The sequence below is a fragment of the Styela clava genome, chromosome 9, assembly GCF_964204865.1.
Source record: "Styela clava chromosome 9, kaStyClav1.hap1.2, whole genome shotgun sequence".
In the NCBI taxonomy this organism is placed as follows: domain Eukaryota; kingdom Metazoa; phylum Chordata; class Ascidiacea; order Stolidobranchia; family Styelidae; genus Styela; species Styela clava.
In genome coordinates, this window is record NC_135258.1 from 16870970 (window position 1) to 16886225 (window position 15256).

The window sequence follows — 15256 nt, forward strand, 5'->3', positions numbered from 1 at the left end:
GTAATAATAGATAATATAGTAGTACCCTTGAGAAATTTTCAGTTCTACTGCTGATTTTTAAAAGCGATTTGTCAGTTACACGATAATTGTTGCGACAAGAATTTGAAAGCGATATAATAGATTTACATTTTCAAACTCACTGAGACTATAATACATCGTGATAGAATAGAATTGAGCGTTACTATATAAGCAAATCGTGCCAATACGACTAGAATGAAAAGCTCCACAGAAGTTCCACAGAACTGAAGGTAATGGGAAAAAATGGGTGCACTGAAAGTGGCGCGTTCGAACTCACTCACAGGACAGCCGCTGATATCTAACGACATTTGAGGGCTACTATTGTTTGAAAAAACGGAATTTTTTGGCATTCCCCACCAGATTTATCAAACCCATGTTTTTAATTAAACTTCACCATATTTGTGATTAAACTTTTCTCTAGTCAGCTTCGAGACAAACTTGAAAATGTTTAGAGGCTATTTGCGTGGCATTGCGGCTTTTGATAGTCATTCCATCTGACATCAATTTAACATTAATACTTTCACGTCTTCGTAAACAAATTTGTCTACAGTTTATTGTTCTTCTTATAAAGCCACTGTGTTCACGTTGATCGAACCAGTTGTTGCAAGCCGTTTAAAACCGTGCGAGCCATATTCATTATAGAAATGAATAGTAAACTTACAGTAAGACAATGGCTGACAATAACTGGCTCATTGGATGATTTCACAATGAATTTGATCAGAAAATAAATAAATGATGTAATTAATATAACGCGTTATTGAAATCTGAATTTAACAATCACTCAACATTTTCAGCCGCATCTTGTAGCTAACCATATTGACTGAATCAAATTGAAATACTTCGACTATAAATGAGGGATAGTAATGAGTTTTTTAAAAGCAAAGACCTGCTTTACCAAAAAAACAAAAAGAGTTTGGTTCACCACGGACTTACCCCTTTGTTACAGGTTAGAGGAGATGATGATAGAGATTAGTAATCCCCTACGAAGGACGTCTTTCAAAGGTTGATTAGCACCATGCAAAAGCAGTCGTACCTCGATCACGATTTGAGATGCCACAATCAGTTGGCGTCCTATTTAAAAAAGATGTGGGATTGATTGACTGTTGATAACTGTTTTTGATTTTGATTTAGAAATTGCATTTAGGCTTACATAGTAGGCCAAGCATGATTTATAAAGTTTGTCTCACGCTTATAGCGGTTGTTCAATTGGCATATGCAGGTATGCAATATATTTCCGGTTTTTCTAGTAATAACATTTTGGATTCAGCAAAGAAACATAGTACCGCATATATGCATTCTCTTTATTATCTATAACAATTTATCTTTCTCTAAAATTATTGGCAGATTGCGATATTTCGAGGTGTCGTTTTTAGACGTGAAATAAAAATTTGATCAAGCTGCTTCATTGCTAGAATCCTTAATTTTCATACCGCAGTACTACATTCAAATATAAGTAATATTCACCATGACGTTACTCATGAAACCTAACTACTACACTGCTTCATAGTGCTAGCATAAATAGCAATAGAAATATGAAACTTCGTATGTATGTTTATGAAACCGTATCTTCAGCATCAACGTGCTTTTCGTACAGAGTCAATTTCGTCTTTATTTTAATAACACGATTTTCAGTTTCAATTATGATTTTTCATTTTCAAATTTATTACTATTTGTCAACGCATGACGAATTAGGTTATCACAAAACAAAGAACTTACCAATGAGGTAACAGCGTAGGTATACTATTATCCTCGCGTAAGAAATGTTGTCTTCCTCCTTAACAAATCACGTATGCTAGATTTGATTTGCCATTGAAGCGCAATAAAACTGGATTAATTCCTCGACCACCTAATAACTGTTTCGTCAATTATAAGCATCGCTATCTGATCACGATGTTTCAACTTTCCTTTTCATTTCAGACCCTTGTCGTATAAATTTCGGGGGCTGTGACCGAACCAATGGTTTGTGCTGGAGCACGGGAAGAGAAACCCATTTTTGTTCTTGCAAAGCAGGCTACGAGGAAGTTCGTCGTTTTGGAAGACTGACGTGCCAAGGTATGTACGACCTGTTTTGCGACCATCATGATATAGATTTAAATATGCACCGACAAGAAAGTTACATATTACATATTAGTTTGGTACACGTCAATATAAAATAATCTTTATTTTCTTGGACAGACGTTGACGAATGTAGAGATAGCACTTCTTGCGGCCAGAATGCAGACTGTGTCAACACTGATGGGAGCTATTTCTGCGCTTGTAGATGTGGATACATTAATGATTACACTGGAAAGTATTGCCGTAAGTACAAAAAATATCTAGGGTAGCAATAAACAAACCGACATTTTTTAAATTCCCCTATTATAATACGGTTTAAGCGTAAGTTAGTCACGACCTTAAATTATTTTTTCAACATTGCTATATTATTGGTTTAAATGTCTTTTATTGACTCGTATAAGTCTCGTTGTGAGAGGTAGCTGCTTAAGATAACCATTTCTAATTACAGTCGATGCCAGTCGAATTTCGGATGCGTGCATGGAACCATCACATTGCTCCCACATAGAGAGTTCACGACCAAACGTTCGGTTTGATACGAGTTCTTCAAGAGACTACTTAACATATTACTTTGAATATGTAAGAGTACCATCGAAAGTAAACAGAAAGTAAGTTACTTGTGCAGATATTAAGTGATTCGACTTTTTGAAATTTTACCCTATATATAGTTTGAAAGATTTCAGGCTCTCTCCTGGGATATTTTCAGTTTATTTCCAACTGTTATGCATATTATTCCTTATAAAAATGTAGTTAATGAAGAAGAAAGTCTATTTGTGAGCTTTCGTCAAAATCGTAGTTCTAACTTCCGCTCTCAGAACACGATATAGATGCAAATGTGAAAGATCAAAGGTCAAATACTATTATATTAAATTTTGAAAATATCAGAGATGGGTGGGTTGGGTCTGCTGCCACTACGCGGTCTAAAAGATTGATGTGGGAGAGTTCCAGGTTTGTTTATTTGTATATTTTCCATTCAACTGAACTTTGTTTGAACTTTGTTGGCTTGTTGTTGTTTGATTCTGTTGCAGGATCTTTTTCCTGGAGTTCCAGTCTATTACGTTGATTCCTCGTCGTTGCCGGATTTTCAGTTTGTTTATCCAGAAGTGCTTACTAACAAGTTTTGGGATATTCGGGATAATTCTTATTTTTTAAATGCTGCTTGAGATTTTCACTGTGTTTGTTAAAAAAAGTCCAGAGTTAAGCAGAATAATTATGCGTCTGAATTTGATTGCAGGACCGTGGTAATGTTCCTGTGTAAATGCTTTGAAGGCAGGATGACGGTAAAAGGTATTGATAAATGTCCATTGACTTTGCAAAAAGTTCCCTTCATAGTATGTTGTCTATTAGGTGGACCATTGTATCCAGAACCATTGTATCTCGGAGTGTTCGAAAGTAAATTTGATGGATATATGGAAAGAGTTCGAAAAATTTCTAATCCTGATGTCCAAATTAGTTTGCAGTCGTCGATTAATTGATCTTTCATATTTGCAGTTAAATCTTGTTCTGTCTGAAAGAAGTTAGATCTATGATCTAACGAAAGCTTACATATATATATACTTGCTATTTTGTGGAAAGAGAATTTGCTATTTTTAGTTATCTTTATGATACTATCTCGATCAAGTGTCCTTGACAAGCGGTAACTGACAGAAAGAAAGTAAACAGGGAGAAAGACTCTGCAGTTCAGTGCACAATACCCTAGCCTAGTACCTACTAAGAGTAGCTAATTGAATAATAATTTCAAAATAGAACTAGCACAATGTTTTACGCGGAGTTTTCTTATTATAAGCATATATGCGTGCAATATCCGCGATGCTTTTTAGACAGAATTGAGGCGAGAATGATGCCATTCTTATTTCAGAAGAACGATGACACATAACGTCATAGGTTTATTCCTTGCTTCGACATTGTATTTCAAATTATTGATATTATTTTAATTCAAAGGTGTGCGATTCATTACAACATTATAGACAAATTGATGGACCCTATTCATTTTATGTGCCATATATTGCATTATACGCATTTTGTTTGGGTGGGCAACGTAACCGTCAGTATCAAAATCGACGGAATAAGTTATTATATGTTCAAGCTACAAATACTATGCCTGTGAGGAAATATGATAATATTCTATCGTTTATTTACGTAAGAAGTCTTATACTCCATCAACAGTTAAAATATAGCTGGTTTCAAGTATCAGGAGTAAATACATATTCATCCTATAATAAAAAAAATTGCCTGAAATAGTGACGTGTAGGCTTGCACGTAATTTACAGATTTACGGAATTGTGGAATTATTTCGAGTTACGGAAGGGAAGTTACGAATTACGTAAAGTCGTAATTATTGGTCGAGCGCTTTCGCGATTGAAACGAGCTCTCTTCAAAGCAGTCAATTCCGTCAATTGTAAAAAGTGAAAGTTTAAAAAGTAGAAGAAGTTAGAGCTTCGGTATTTGCAGCCGTTTTTTCACTTTTCTCTCTTTTGTCAATACGTCACCGTGATAATTAATGTCGCGCTTATCAAACACCAATATGACGACGGAAGAGAAATTGCGTAATGAACCAACGCAACTTCGTCTTTTTGGCATCGGTAAAGCGATTGAGACGGCAGAGAAACAACAATATGACGGGATTTCCCGCGATCCGGTAAAAATCAGCAATATGACGACGGAAGAGAAATTGCGTAATGAACCAACGCAACCTCGTCTTTTCGGCATCGGTAAAGCGATTGAGACGGCAGAGAAACAACAATTTGACGGTCCGCGGACCGGCGGTTGGGAACCACTGTTTTAGAATACTTAAATCGAATCCAGAATCCTATTCTATTTTCATATTTACCCGTATTTAAATAGTGGGATTTCTCCACCACAATGCATGTTTGAAATTTAAAAAAAAGCTAAATTGTAGCCTAAATGTTTAATGTATAACTATCTTTGTGCAGTATTTAATTGAAAATGTCCTGATCATTGGATTATATTTCACCAAGGCAACGAGATTTAAGAATTTCGACGATCGTTTTTTTTGTTTTTAACAGTTCAATATTCTCAATTTAACTACTATCAAATATCAAGTATGAGCCAGTGTGTTTATTCTGTGCGAGAACCATTTTCAATTACAAAACCTTGATGTTCTGTTACCGGTTTTATCGTTTTATATCAGTCCGGACTTGTCCTTGCTCAATATATTTTCCACAATGCCTCGCAATATTTCGGCCAAATATGATTAACTGTCTTTACCAAATGCGGCAACTTATTTTGATTCTTGAAAACCACCGACACTCGACCAAATTTGTGTCAATCTTGGCCGATAAGATCGTCGACTTGAGTTAGAAGAATAAGTTAATTTTTTCGTGAGTGCAAAATAAGTGTCACAATATGCATTTTTTTGCGATATAACTTTGTATTTTCGGAAAAGCCATATCATATAAGTACGGTATTTAAATTATGCGCAAATAATTAATATTTGATCTAAATTTGTTGCAAATAATGTTACAACATTTAGGCCGCGAAATGATTTAATGTAAAATGAAGCATGGTAATCGGAATAACGTCAATAAGTCGGCATCAATAATTATTATAAAATGCTGACTAGGTAGTAAAGTCGAATAATGTTAAAAACGGTGCAATAACAAGTCTTCGTCGCGAGGCAAGCGCAAGTATAATCAAACGAGAGAATACGCTCGTCGTGGCATTGATAAATTGGAACCCGACATTTTTTTTTAATACGATTTTAAAAAATTCAACTATCGTTTCATAAATATCCGTATACCAGTGTCGGTAATGATAAAATTAATTGCATAAAATTGGGACGGTTAATTTGCGAAGGTGATAAAGGAAATCAAAGCTAGCACAAAAGATAAAAATCAGAATAAAATTAATTTGAATTCACTCTTGTCTTAACATCTGTCGCCGGAATATGAAAACCCAAACTCGATGTCCCAATCGAAAATGAAGTGGATTCAATTGGTTGTTATGATAAGTTTAAATATGTGAAAAAATATCGCAATTACGGGGTCATTACGTAATAGATTTGGCCGTAATTACGGAATTGATTTTTGTCAATTACGTGCAAGCCTAGTGACGTGTCGAAATAGTACTCCGATGTCATTTCTAAACTCGAATTTCTTTACGACAAATGTACAAATGGAACCTTTAGTAAAGTCTACCATTCCATGAAAAACTATTTTATATTGTAAATTATCATATGACGGACTCTTGAGGCTTGTGTTACAGCACCAGACGTTGTAAATGTGAACAGGGATTTACATTGAACAGATGTGGATATTGTGTAGACATAAACGAGTGCCAACGGGACAGAGGTAAGAGATTAAGTATTTTTGATGACTCACAATTTTACTACTATTAATATGATGAAATAAGGTATATAGAATTGTACATTCACATTGACGCGAGTAAAGTGAATAACACCATTGTTAGGGGGATACGCACTATTGTCCAAAACTTTTAATAGCGAGTCATTTCTCTACGGTTATTCGACTGCGAAACTCTACATGCTATATGTAACGAATGTTCCCAGAGCTTCGACTTCATTTTATCTCTGACCAATCAAGCAATAAACTAGCTGCAACAACGCAATAGTTGAAATTCATGCCGTTGCTCAGATACATTTTCTTTCGAACATTTCAAGCTTAGCTGTGAAAGTTGATTCACTTCGTGTCGATTGCAAGTTTTTAGTTTTCTGAGATGTGAACTCTGTTTAAATTAAACCGTTCACACAAGTTAACTTTAAAGCCTAAAACCCTAAAAAATTTGCAATGATAGAGCATAAAAATATTTTAAGTGGTCAAAGTTCAGGGAAACTTTATTGATATCTGACATTGTCCTATGAATGAGTTAGTGGCTAAACGAAAAGAAGTTTGCAAGAAAAGAATAGTTTGCAAAATTTAACTAGACTGGAATATTGCTTTTAAACTGGTTGTTACAACTCATTTTTCACTAGGAGTTTGCAAAGGTAACCAAGCACGCTGCATTAATACAGAAGGAAGTTTTTACTGCGAATGCGATAACAATTGGATTCTTGGACCATGTAGAAGAGAATGCTTTGGTAAAAAGAAACCGTTTTTATGAATGAATTTATTTATTTTTCTTAGCAAATCATTGCCAATTGATAAAAAATGAAAGTTCACGTTCATGATGTCAGATGAAATTACATTTTTTTAAACAATATTTATCATTACATTTTGCAGAACCGGGAACACAATTGTCGCTATTCTGTAAGTTACTTGTTTATTGAATTCAAAAACTGATAAAAAATATTTATTTCAGACGTCGAGATAATTCGGCGCACCACATGCACCATATTCAGGACAAATGTAACAAACCAATATCAAAAGTGTAATATTTGTTTTCTATTAAATTTGATCATTCCATTATTAATCTCAGACAAATACATATTTTTTCGGAATATATCTATTGTTACGACTAAAATTGACTTACCGTACAAACCAATGCATAGTAAAATGGTAAGACAGATTCAGATTAAATACTACATATTTGTATTCGAATAAATTTAGTATTTTCACATAGAAATAAAATATAACATGTACTTCTCTTTCCTTCAGTTTCTGATAAGTTAGTTTCATCTATTGCACACTTGAAAAAGCAAACTCAATTTGTTGAAAATGATTTACAAAAAACTGCGCAGTTTGAAACAATGAAGCAGTAATTACCTGGTTTCTTTCAATGCTAATTTTCGATGAGAAAAAGGCAGCAACCCGTTAATTGCTGAAAACATTGCCTCATCAGTAAAGCGTATGCCATATTGAATAATACAGCCTATTGTTTACTTTTTTTTAGGTGAAACACCACAACTTGGAATTTTAGAGTCACTGGGTGAATACGTTTATATAAAAAAAAAAAAACTACACCGTATTGTAACTTATTCATAACTTTACTATTTGTTCGTTCAATAAACTGTACAAATTGTGGAACCTATTTTTTTTTAAAAATTAGGATTCGAATTCCGTTCATTCGTTCGGCCACATCTCCTTACCAATTACAGAACTTGTGGCGCCGGAAAAAGGACGGGAGAAACGGTGAAATATATATGATTTTAATAATATGTTCAACAATCCGGGATTGTTTATTTCTGTAATAATTTAGCTACCCGTTGGTAACTTGACAACTCCATTACTCCTCCCACATGTTATTTGGACACAAAACTGCTCTATGGATCGTTCTTTTCATTTGTTGTTGATATTCTTGTAATGTAGATATTGTTGCTGTGTTGTTTTTCTCCTTAACTAGTGGACCAATTGCTTCGAAATTTTTAGTAGTGAATAATTGTTATTTTCGCTGGAAGGCTATTACTCTTATTTATCTCAACAATTTATGCGGGCTCTATAGAATCCGGTTTTTTTTACTTAGAAGTTTTGTGCGATGACGTCATCAAAATGGCGGTTACGCTATCGCATTCCATCGATCTGGTAGTCAGCGAAGTCGAAAACTTTTTGATTTCGGAAACTACCGGTACTGTAGAAAATAATACTTCGTTTGAGCCTCCCTTTTCTTCTACTTCAGCATTGCTCTCATGTTTAATAAACACTGTTTAGCCATTTTACAAGCTTGCATATAAAAGCATTAATACCGTTTCTCAAAATACTAATGAAATGATTTGAAATATAGACCATTGAGAGGTTTAATCTCGATGCTAACAGTGGAACTGATATAACACTGACATGGGATTGCAAAGAATCACCAAGAGAAAGTACTTTAAAAAATATTGCCGAAGAAGAAGGTGAGATTTATTTATAAACTCCCTGTCACTTAAATGCGTAAAACATCATATTTGAATTACTGCTGGGGAATAAATTAAACAGTAGATAGAAAATGCTTTCAATGTGAACGTTTTTGGTTTGAACAAATATTATGGGCTACTCAAAATTATGTTTGAACAGAGGTTTTATAGTCAAAAGAAATGAGAGAAAAAGATTTACTGCATTCAGAAAATATGATGGCTCAAAATATAAGATCGTTTAATTACTGGAAGGTATTGAGTGATGCGTGAATTGGAAAATAAAAACAAATTGAAACGACTAATTTGTATGATTATATTCTTTGAAAACAGCTCGATGGGATAATTGGACGTGCTGGACCGCCTGCAAAGCTACTTGTTGGGGAGGATTACAGACTCGAGTGAGAAAATGTCTCAATGGTCTACCTGGACTTGATGGATGCCGCGGAGATGGCTCGGAAAAGCGAGAGTGTTACACTGGACCAAAATGCCGTAAGATCCTATTTTTTTTTATATACGCACCGTACAAAAACAGAAAACATTAAATGAAAATAATTGTAAAATATGCATTCTTCCCAACACAATACATCAATATATATAATATGGTTGACGTTTATTGTTCTCAGTTATGTAACAACGGTATTATGTAAAATAATAATAATATATCATTATCGCGGAATAATTGCAGCAATGTTTTATGTAGGCAAAAATCGTTTACCCCCCTATTGTGCGTTACCACAACAATTTGATGAAGTCCGAGTTAACACACTTGCGCGCATTACTACGTAAATAATTAACTTTTGATGAAATTTTCTGTTTTGAGTGTGACGATATATAATATAGCACAAGAAGTTTGCTCTCATTGCTTCTCATTGGATTTAGTGGAATTGAACTCATAACAATCGATAACAAATCATTCTTTTTGCGTTACAATGATAATTCGACTTTTAAGCAAAAAAGGCGATTGCCACATTTTTCCCGTTCACAACAACATGAACAACCTTTACAACAGAAATTTTGAAATACTATTCAGAGGCCCATATTTCATGCCTAATAGTACAGTTTCAGGTCAAACTAAATCACAAAATATCTTTTTGTACGTAGCCTTCAGAGTTCGTAAACACGCAGCACAATTGACAACAGCGGAAATTGCCGACTTGAGGCAAGCAATGGAAAGGTTTAAGGAAGACACTTCAGCAACCGGATTTTTCAATTTAGGTGAGTCAAATAAATGGGGAAAAATGGAATAAAAAATGGGAAACGGAAGTTGGTTGAAGATGATTAAAATAAATCGATAAGTGCAACATTAACTCGACAGATATTTGAATAACATATTTTATAATTTAACAACAACACCACAATGTTTTGTATAATTACAGCCGCGGCCCATGGTTGGCCAGGACAATGCATGGTGAACAATAATAGAGAATCATGTTGTCCCCACGGTGCAAAACTTGGGTTCTTGACTTGGCACAGAAGTATCATTCTTAACTTTGAAGAAGGGCTATCCAGGTATGATGTATTTTACTTATTGTATTCGAAGTCAACAATCTCGCCACAATTTTTAACTTGGCAAAATTCTATCATCGTTTATTGAAGGAGTCTTTTATTCTATGCGAAATGCATATGATTCGGCGAAAATATTTTACTGCTTATATTTTTGAGTTCCTCACTCACAGGTACTTACGAGACAAGACACTCGGCATACCGTATTGGAATTTTCTGGCTTCGGGCGAAGACAGAGAGCCTCCTCAATTTATACTTGAGCAGTGGTACGACTTCTTCCGACCAAATCCTTTTGCAAACATGACAGTGCGGATAGACCGAACAGGCCCTATGAGAACTATTCAGCGGGACGCTATATTTAGGGTGAGCATTGGCAAATAAACAAATGTTTGCCAGAAATTTTTCCTTCTTTTGTTTCAACAAAAAGTAGTCAATGATTGCGGTAACAATGATATTCATTAATGTTAATCTTCCCGTATTGACTCGATATGCTACCAAAATTTTGCACATTTGTCTTTTTTACATTCACCAAAACTTTCTTCTCTATCAGCCAAGACTGGACAATGCCGAAAGACAATGGTTAAATATTGCATCGGTTAAGATGTCACCCCATCAGTGGCACGATTTTGCAGAAGCCACAGAAGCTGCTCACGGAGGCGCTCATGTGTCAGCTTGTGGTCAAGGAAGATTTACCCAAAAATGTGCTATATCGTTTGGTACGTATTTTTCATATTTAAGCACACGCTATGAAACTTCTACTCTGGTTTTTAAATGTACGCAAAACAATCCTTGAGCGAAAATAAGCTTGAATGGGAAATAAGGAGATAAATTGAGATTTAAAAGGTCCAACCTTCTAGTGCAGGGTTTATTTCAAACATTAAAGTTATTCCCCCCATTTAAAAACCAGACGTTTTATTAAACGGTTATAAAAAAGCTATTTAGGATATTACCTTCAGATTCAGAGGATATCTTTAAAAGAGGTCCAAAACTTTTACTCTTATAAGTATGAATACGACAAGCATTAAAAATAATAATAAACAAATGACGTCAGAAATGTGACGTCATGTGAGCCGAGTTTTTGGTAACCTCGATTCCGCACCTATTTTTAGAAATATTTGATTATTTGTTTTTTCACATTTATCGTGCAGGTCCATGATTTTTTGAGATAAGATTACTAATTAATATAAAAATGTTATAAATTTATATTTCCTTTTCCAGCAAGTCTTGATTTTTCCGGATTTGACCCGTTGTTTCTGCTTCATCACTGCAATATTGATCGATTATGGGCAGTGGCTCAAAAAACAATGGAGGATGATGGCAATACAACTTGGACTCTTCAATCTACCCTAGAAGCTTTTGAAGATGCATCAATTTTCAGGTAAGAAGGGAGAACTTATGGCAAGTTTCTCATATAATAATGCGTGTATCACGTAATGCTAGCCGGTTCGTAAAATCTTCTACCGTTTTCATTAGGTAAATTGTCCAATCCATAGAAGATATGAAAACATGAACATGTTTTTAACGCCTTTGCAATCATAGGTGGGACTTTCTTGTCTTAGAAGTTCCACTCGAATGCAACTAACCGCAGTAGTACTCAAAATTAGAATTCGACTCATAAGTTTTTTTCATACTGCGTTGATTCTCATTAATATGGAACAATATGTTATTCTCATTTCGAAGCATGAGAAGAAATATTTGGGGATCCACTGCTAACACTTGTTATTTTTTGTACTACAGTAAACCGTTCATGCCTTTCGCGAATTCAAGTTTGAGTTCATTCCCAGTTGTAAAAGCCACAAATACAATGAGGGATTCTTACTATTATGAAGAACTAACCGGTGTCAAGTACGATTATCTTGGTAGCAGAGGATATCCTCCTGAACCACAGCGCGGGCTAGACATTTCAAGAAATCCACAGGGTGCTGTGTTGTTTGTAGGTAAGATACAAAAAACACCATAGCAATAAAATGTAGGAGTTACATACCGCATTTTCTTTACTTCATTCTGATGTTATCTCGTGCAAGAATTTTGTGGCAGTTACAACAGTATCTGATAAATAAACTAAAGAAAATAAATAAACTGTCTGCTGTTACACGATATCCAAAAAACGTCTGCATCTAATGATATCAAATGTATCCATAAGAAAACGAGTATCTATGGAGTTACATTTAAGCAAAACCATAGGCTAACAACAGAAAATATTTCTTTCGTGCTTTAATAGTCTGAGTCGCCAATTGCACAAACATGATAATTTTACAGCTAGAGTAACTTTTTAATTTATTTTATACTTGGTCTCTTATTTCATTATTTGTTTCTTGGTCGTAATGTTTTGATATATATATATATGGTAAAGTGTGTTTATCGGAGCTTTTATCGGCAAAATTTATGAAATATTCTTCAAAGAAAATGTATATATCTATATGTTACCACATCAATATATTTCTATATTCAATTTCAGCGCAATATTTCTCCGACACATCTTCGAATTTCTATGTTAATTATTACGATGATTCAAGTAACAGACCCTGCTCTCAATTGACCAGTTTCAACCGTTTAGGTGGAACTTTGCGGTTGGGTCAGGCTACCGCTCTCCGTCAGCGTGTTCCTCAATTGACACTCATATCCGACCGAGAGGTAATGTAGTATTATATTGTAGCATATTCGCTAAACTTTCATTTTTTTTCATAAAAATGTATTAACTTTTAATTGAAAGCTGTTCTGATACCAATACAGGTAACCCTTTATGTAACACAAAAAATGCAGAGTCAGTTCAAAACTGGTTGTAGCTTTGGGGATGAAAATAATTTTTCCACTACTACTGGAACAATCATATTCGAAAATTTTGGTAGTTGATGAAAGAAAGTGTCTTTAGAACTTGTGATACGAATTATTGAAATTGTTGTTTCGAATAATTTTTCTAATTATGGTTTTACTTTTGGCTGATTTCGGCTACAGTATTTTGTGTCCTGATAATACTCGATTGCGTCAATTTCTTGTTATTTTACAATACTAAATAATGTTTTTTTCTATTATTTATGTAGTTCGTATCTCGGCTTGATCAAGATCTTACTGTAAGGGCTTGCTACACTTCCATAAATTGCACGGAGCGATGTCCAGAAGTATCTGACCCTGCTATCCTACAATTGCCAACTCCAAATTTGGTCTTTTACGTCCCGAATACACGTAAGACTTAAATAATTGACGAATTTCATAACATTTTAAAGCAAATGTAATATTCAGGCAATATAGAACACTCAATCATTATTAATTGTTAGCAACTCATCGTTCAAACTAAACAAAACTACCGATTTTTTCAATCAATAATGATTTTTGGGATACTTCAACTTAGATCGAAAAACCAGCAAGATTTAGCGTCGGAAGCTTTCTTAAGGAGATAAGTGGTGTTTAGCCGAGATCACCTAGAAAAATAAATTATTTCACAAATTAAAGTAAAAGATCACATTTGTATCTTTTTAGCTGTTGATATTTACAAGTTCTACTGGGCAACAGGCCGAAGACTTCCATCCTGGTACATCAACATTGCAGCAATAAATCAATGGGTGTACTTCTACGGTAACAGACGAAACAATATCGTCCAAGTAAGTGAATATGTAAATAAAATTATGTTGTGACCTATAAACGTATCATTTTATTTATACCGAAGCAAATTCAATAAGATAATAATGCTAAAACATATGAAAGAAGCGGAATTCGCGCATCGGTACGGTTAAGGTTATAGCTGAGTGCCGAGTTTGCTGAAACGATAGGTGGATGAGCGTGAAGAAATAAAATGTTCCCATGAGTTATATCTGTTTAATATGTGTGAAATATATGTAAACACAACAAATTTTACGTAAACTATCGGGCCATAATAAATTAAGTGGAAATGAAAGTAATGCCCCTCTAGTGGCAAACATCCTAAAGTACAGAAAATTAGAAATAGATTGGTAATTTCGTTGCGAAAAAGCGATTTTTGTCAATAACAACAAATTCTTGTCCAACGACGCTTTTTAACAATTTCAGGTACGTACCTCCGCGGAATACTTCAGCTGTAATGCAAATTCAGGGCGAAGATTGTCATGCAGTATCAGCGGCAATACTGGCGGTGCCTGCATTTTCCCCAGTGGAGTGTACTTCTTAGTTGATAGCAATCCATCTTCCTGTAGAAATGGCTTGCGAATGATAATCGTCTCCAGACATTAGGAACACTTAGTATATTGAGAAATCGGAGTTATCTTTGAATTATCCCTAATAAAACACACCCTTTGTAATTTTAAACGCACATCTTATAACCGCTTTTGCAAGTATTGCGAGTATTAGCAAGTCAGCAAGGTTCATGAAAAAAGAAATTCCGATTTACTTATCACTAAATAAATCTTATCAAAAAGTTGTTTTGTGTATGATCTCTTTCACTTTTACAACAAGTTAATAAATTACCTAGAATTACAGTGTGTTGCAGTCTCATAACATGTTTTGTTACGATGTAAGTTAGTACTTACAAATGTTCTTAAATTGGCTAAAATTGTAAATCGGCTGAGATATATTTAATTTCACTTCTGCAAAAAAATGTTCTCAACAAATATTTTCTATCGTCGTCTAGATGCGCTATTATCCAATACCCAAAATTGCTTACAAATCTGGTTCATTGACACGCTGATTTCGCATATATACAATAGATGTGTTTAGTACTTTAATCTCGGATTTCCAACCTTATTTTCTGTTTATAGTCAAAATACATGCATTTTGAGTATTGTTAAGTTTGCAGATTGTCATCACATACATTACAAAATATATAATATGGTGAATGCTTATTTTCTTTGTAAAGTTTGCGATAAATGTCAAAACTCAGGTGGGAGGTATTGCGGTATGTTTCAATATTAGACTGCGGGATTCATTTTCTTTATTTTAGATTTTTATTTTCACCTATCATACAAA

General features: G+C 34.4%; 1 protein-coding gene across 1 annotated transcript; it reads left to right on the plus strand.

The window, feature by feature from the left end:
* The first annotated feature begins 1149 nt into the window (after positions 1–1149).
* LOC120339709 (uncharacterized) lies at positions 1150–14661 on the plus strand. Its single transcript, XM_039407895.2, has 21 exons — positions 1150–1237; positions 1936–2070; positions 2194–2316; positions 2522–2678; positions 6295–6380; positions 7022–7126; positions 7269–7295; positions 7879–7914; positions 8035–8117; positions 8707–8818; positions 9149–9307; positions 9920–10033; positions 10195–10327; positions 10495–10684; positions 10872–11037; positions 11540–11699; positions 12059–12258; positions 12780–12955; positions 13363–13504; positions 13799–13920; positions 14345–14661. The coding sequence occupies exons 1-21, from the start codon at positions 1183–1185 to the stop codon at positions 14522–14524; spliced, it is 2661 nt and encodes an 886-aa protein (XP_039263829.2). The 5' UTR covers positions 1150–1182; the 3' UTR covers positions 14525–14661.
* Positions 14662–15256: the final 595 nt, after the last annotated feature.

What these genes read in the sequence shown, in the direction of transcription:
- LOC120339709 (XM_039407895.2), top strand. Translation starts at nt 1,183, where the DNA reads ATGATTTATAAAGTTTGTCTCACGCTTATAGCGGTTGTTCAATTGGCA. An exon ending in TGTTCAATTGGCATATGCAG is followed by an intron (nt 1,238 to 1,935) that starts GTATGCAATATA and finishes TTTTCATTTCAG; the next exon opens with ACCCTTGTCGTATAAATTTC. An exon ending in GAAAAAGGACGGGAGAAACG is followed by an intron (nt 8,118 to 8,706) that starts GTGAAATATATA and finishes TTTGAAATATAG; the next exon opens with ACCATTGAGAGGTTTAATCT.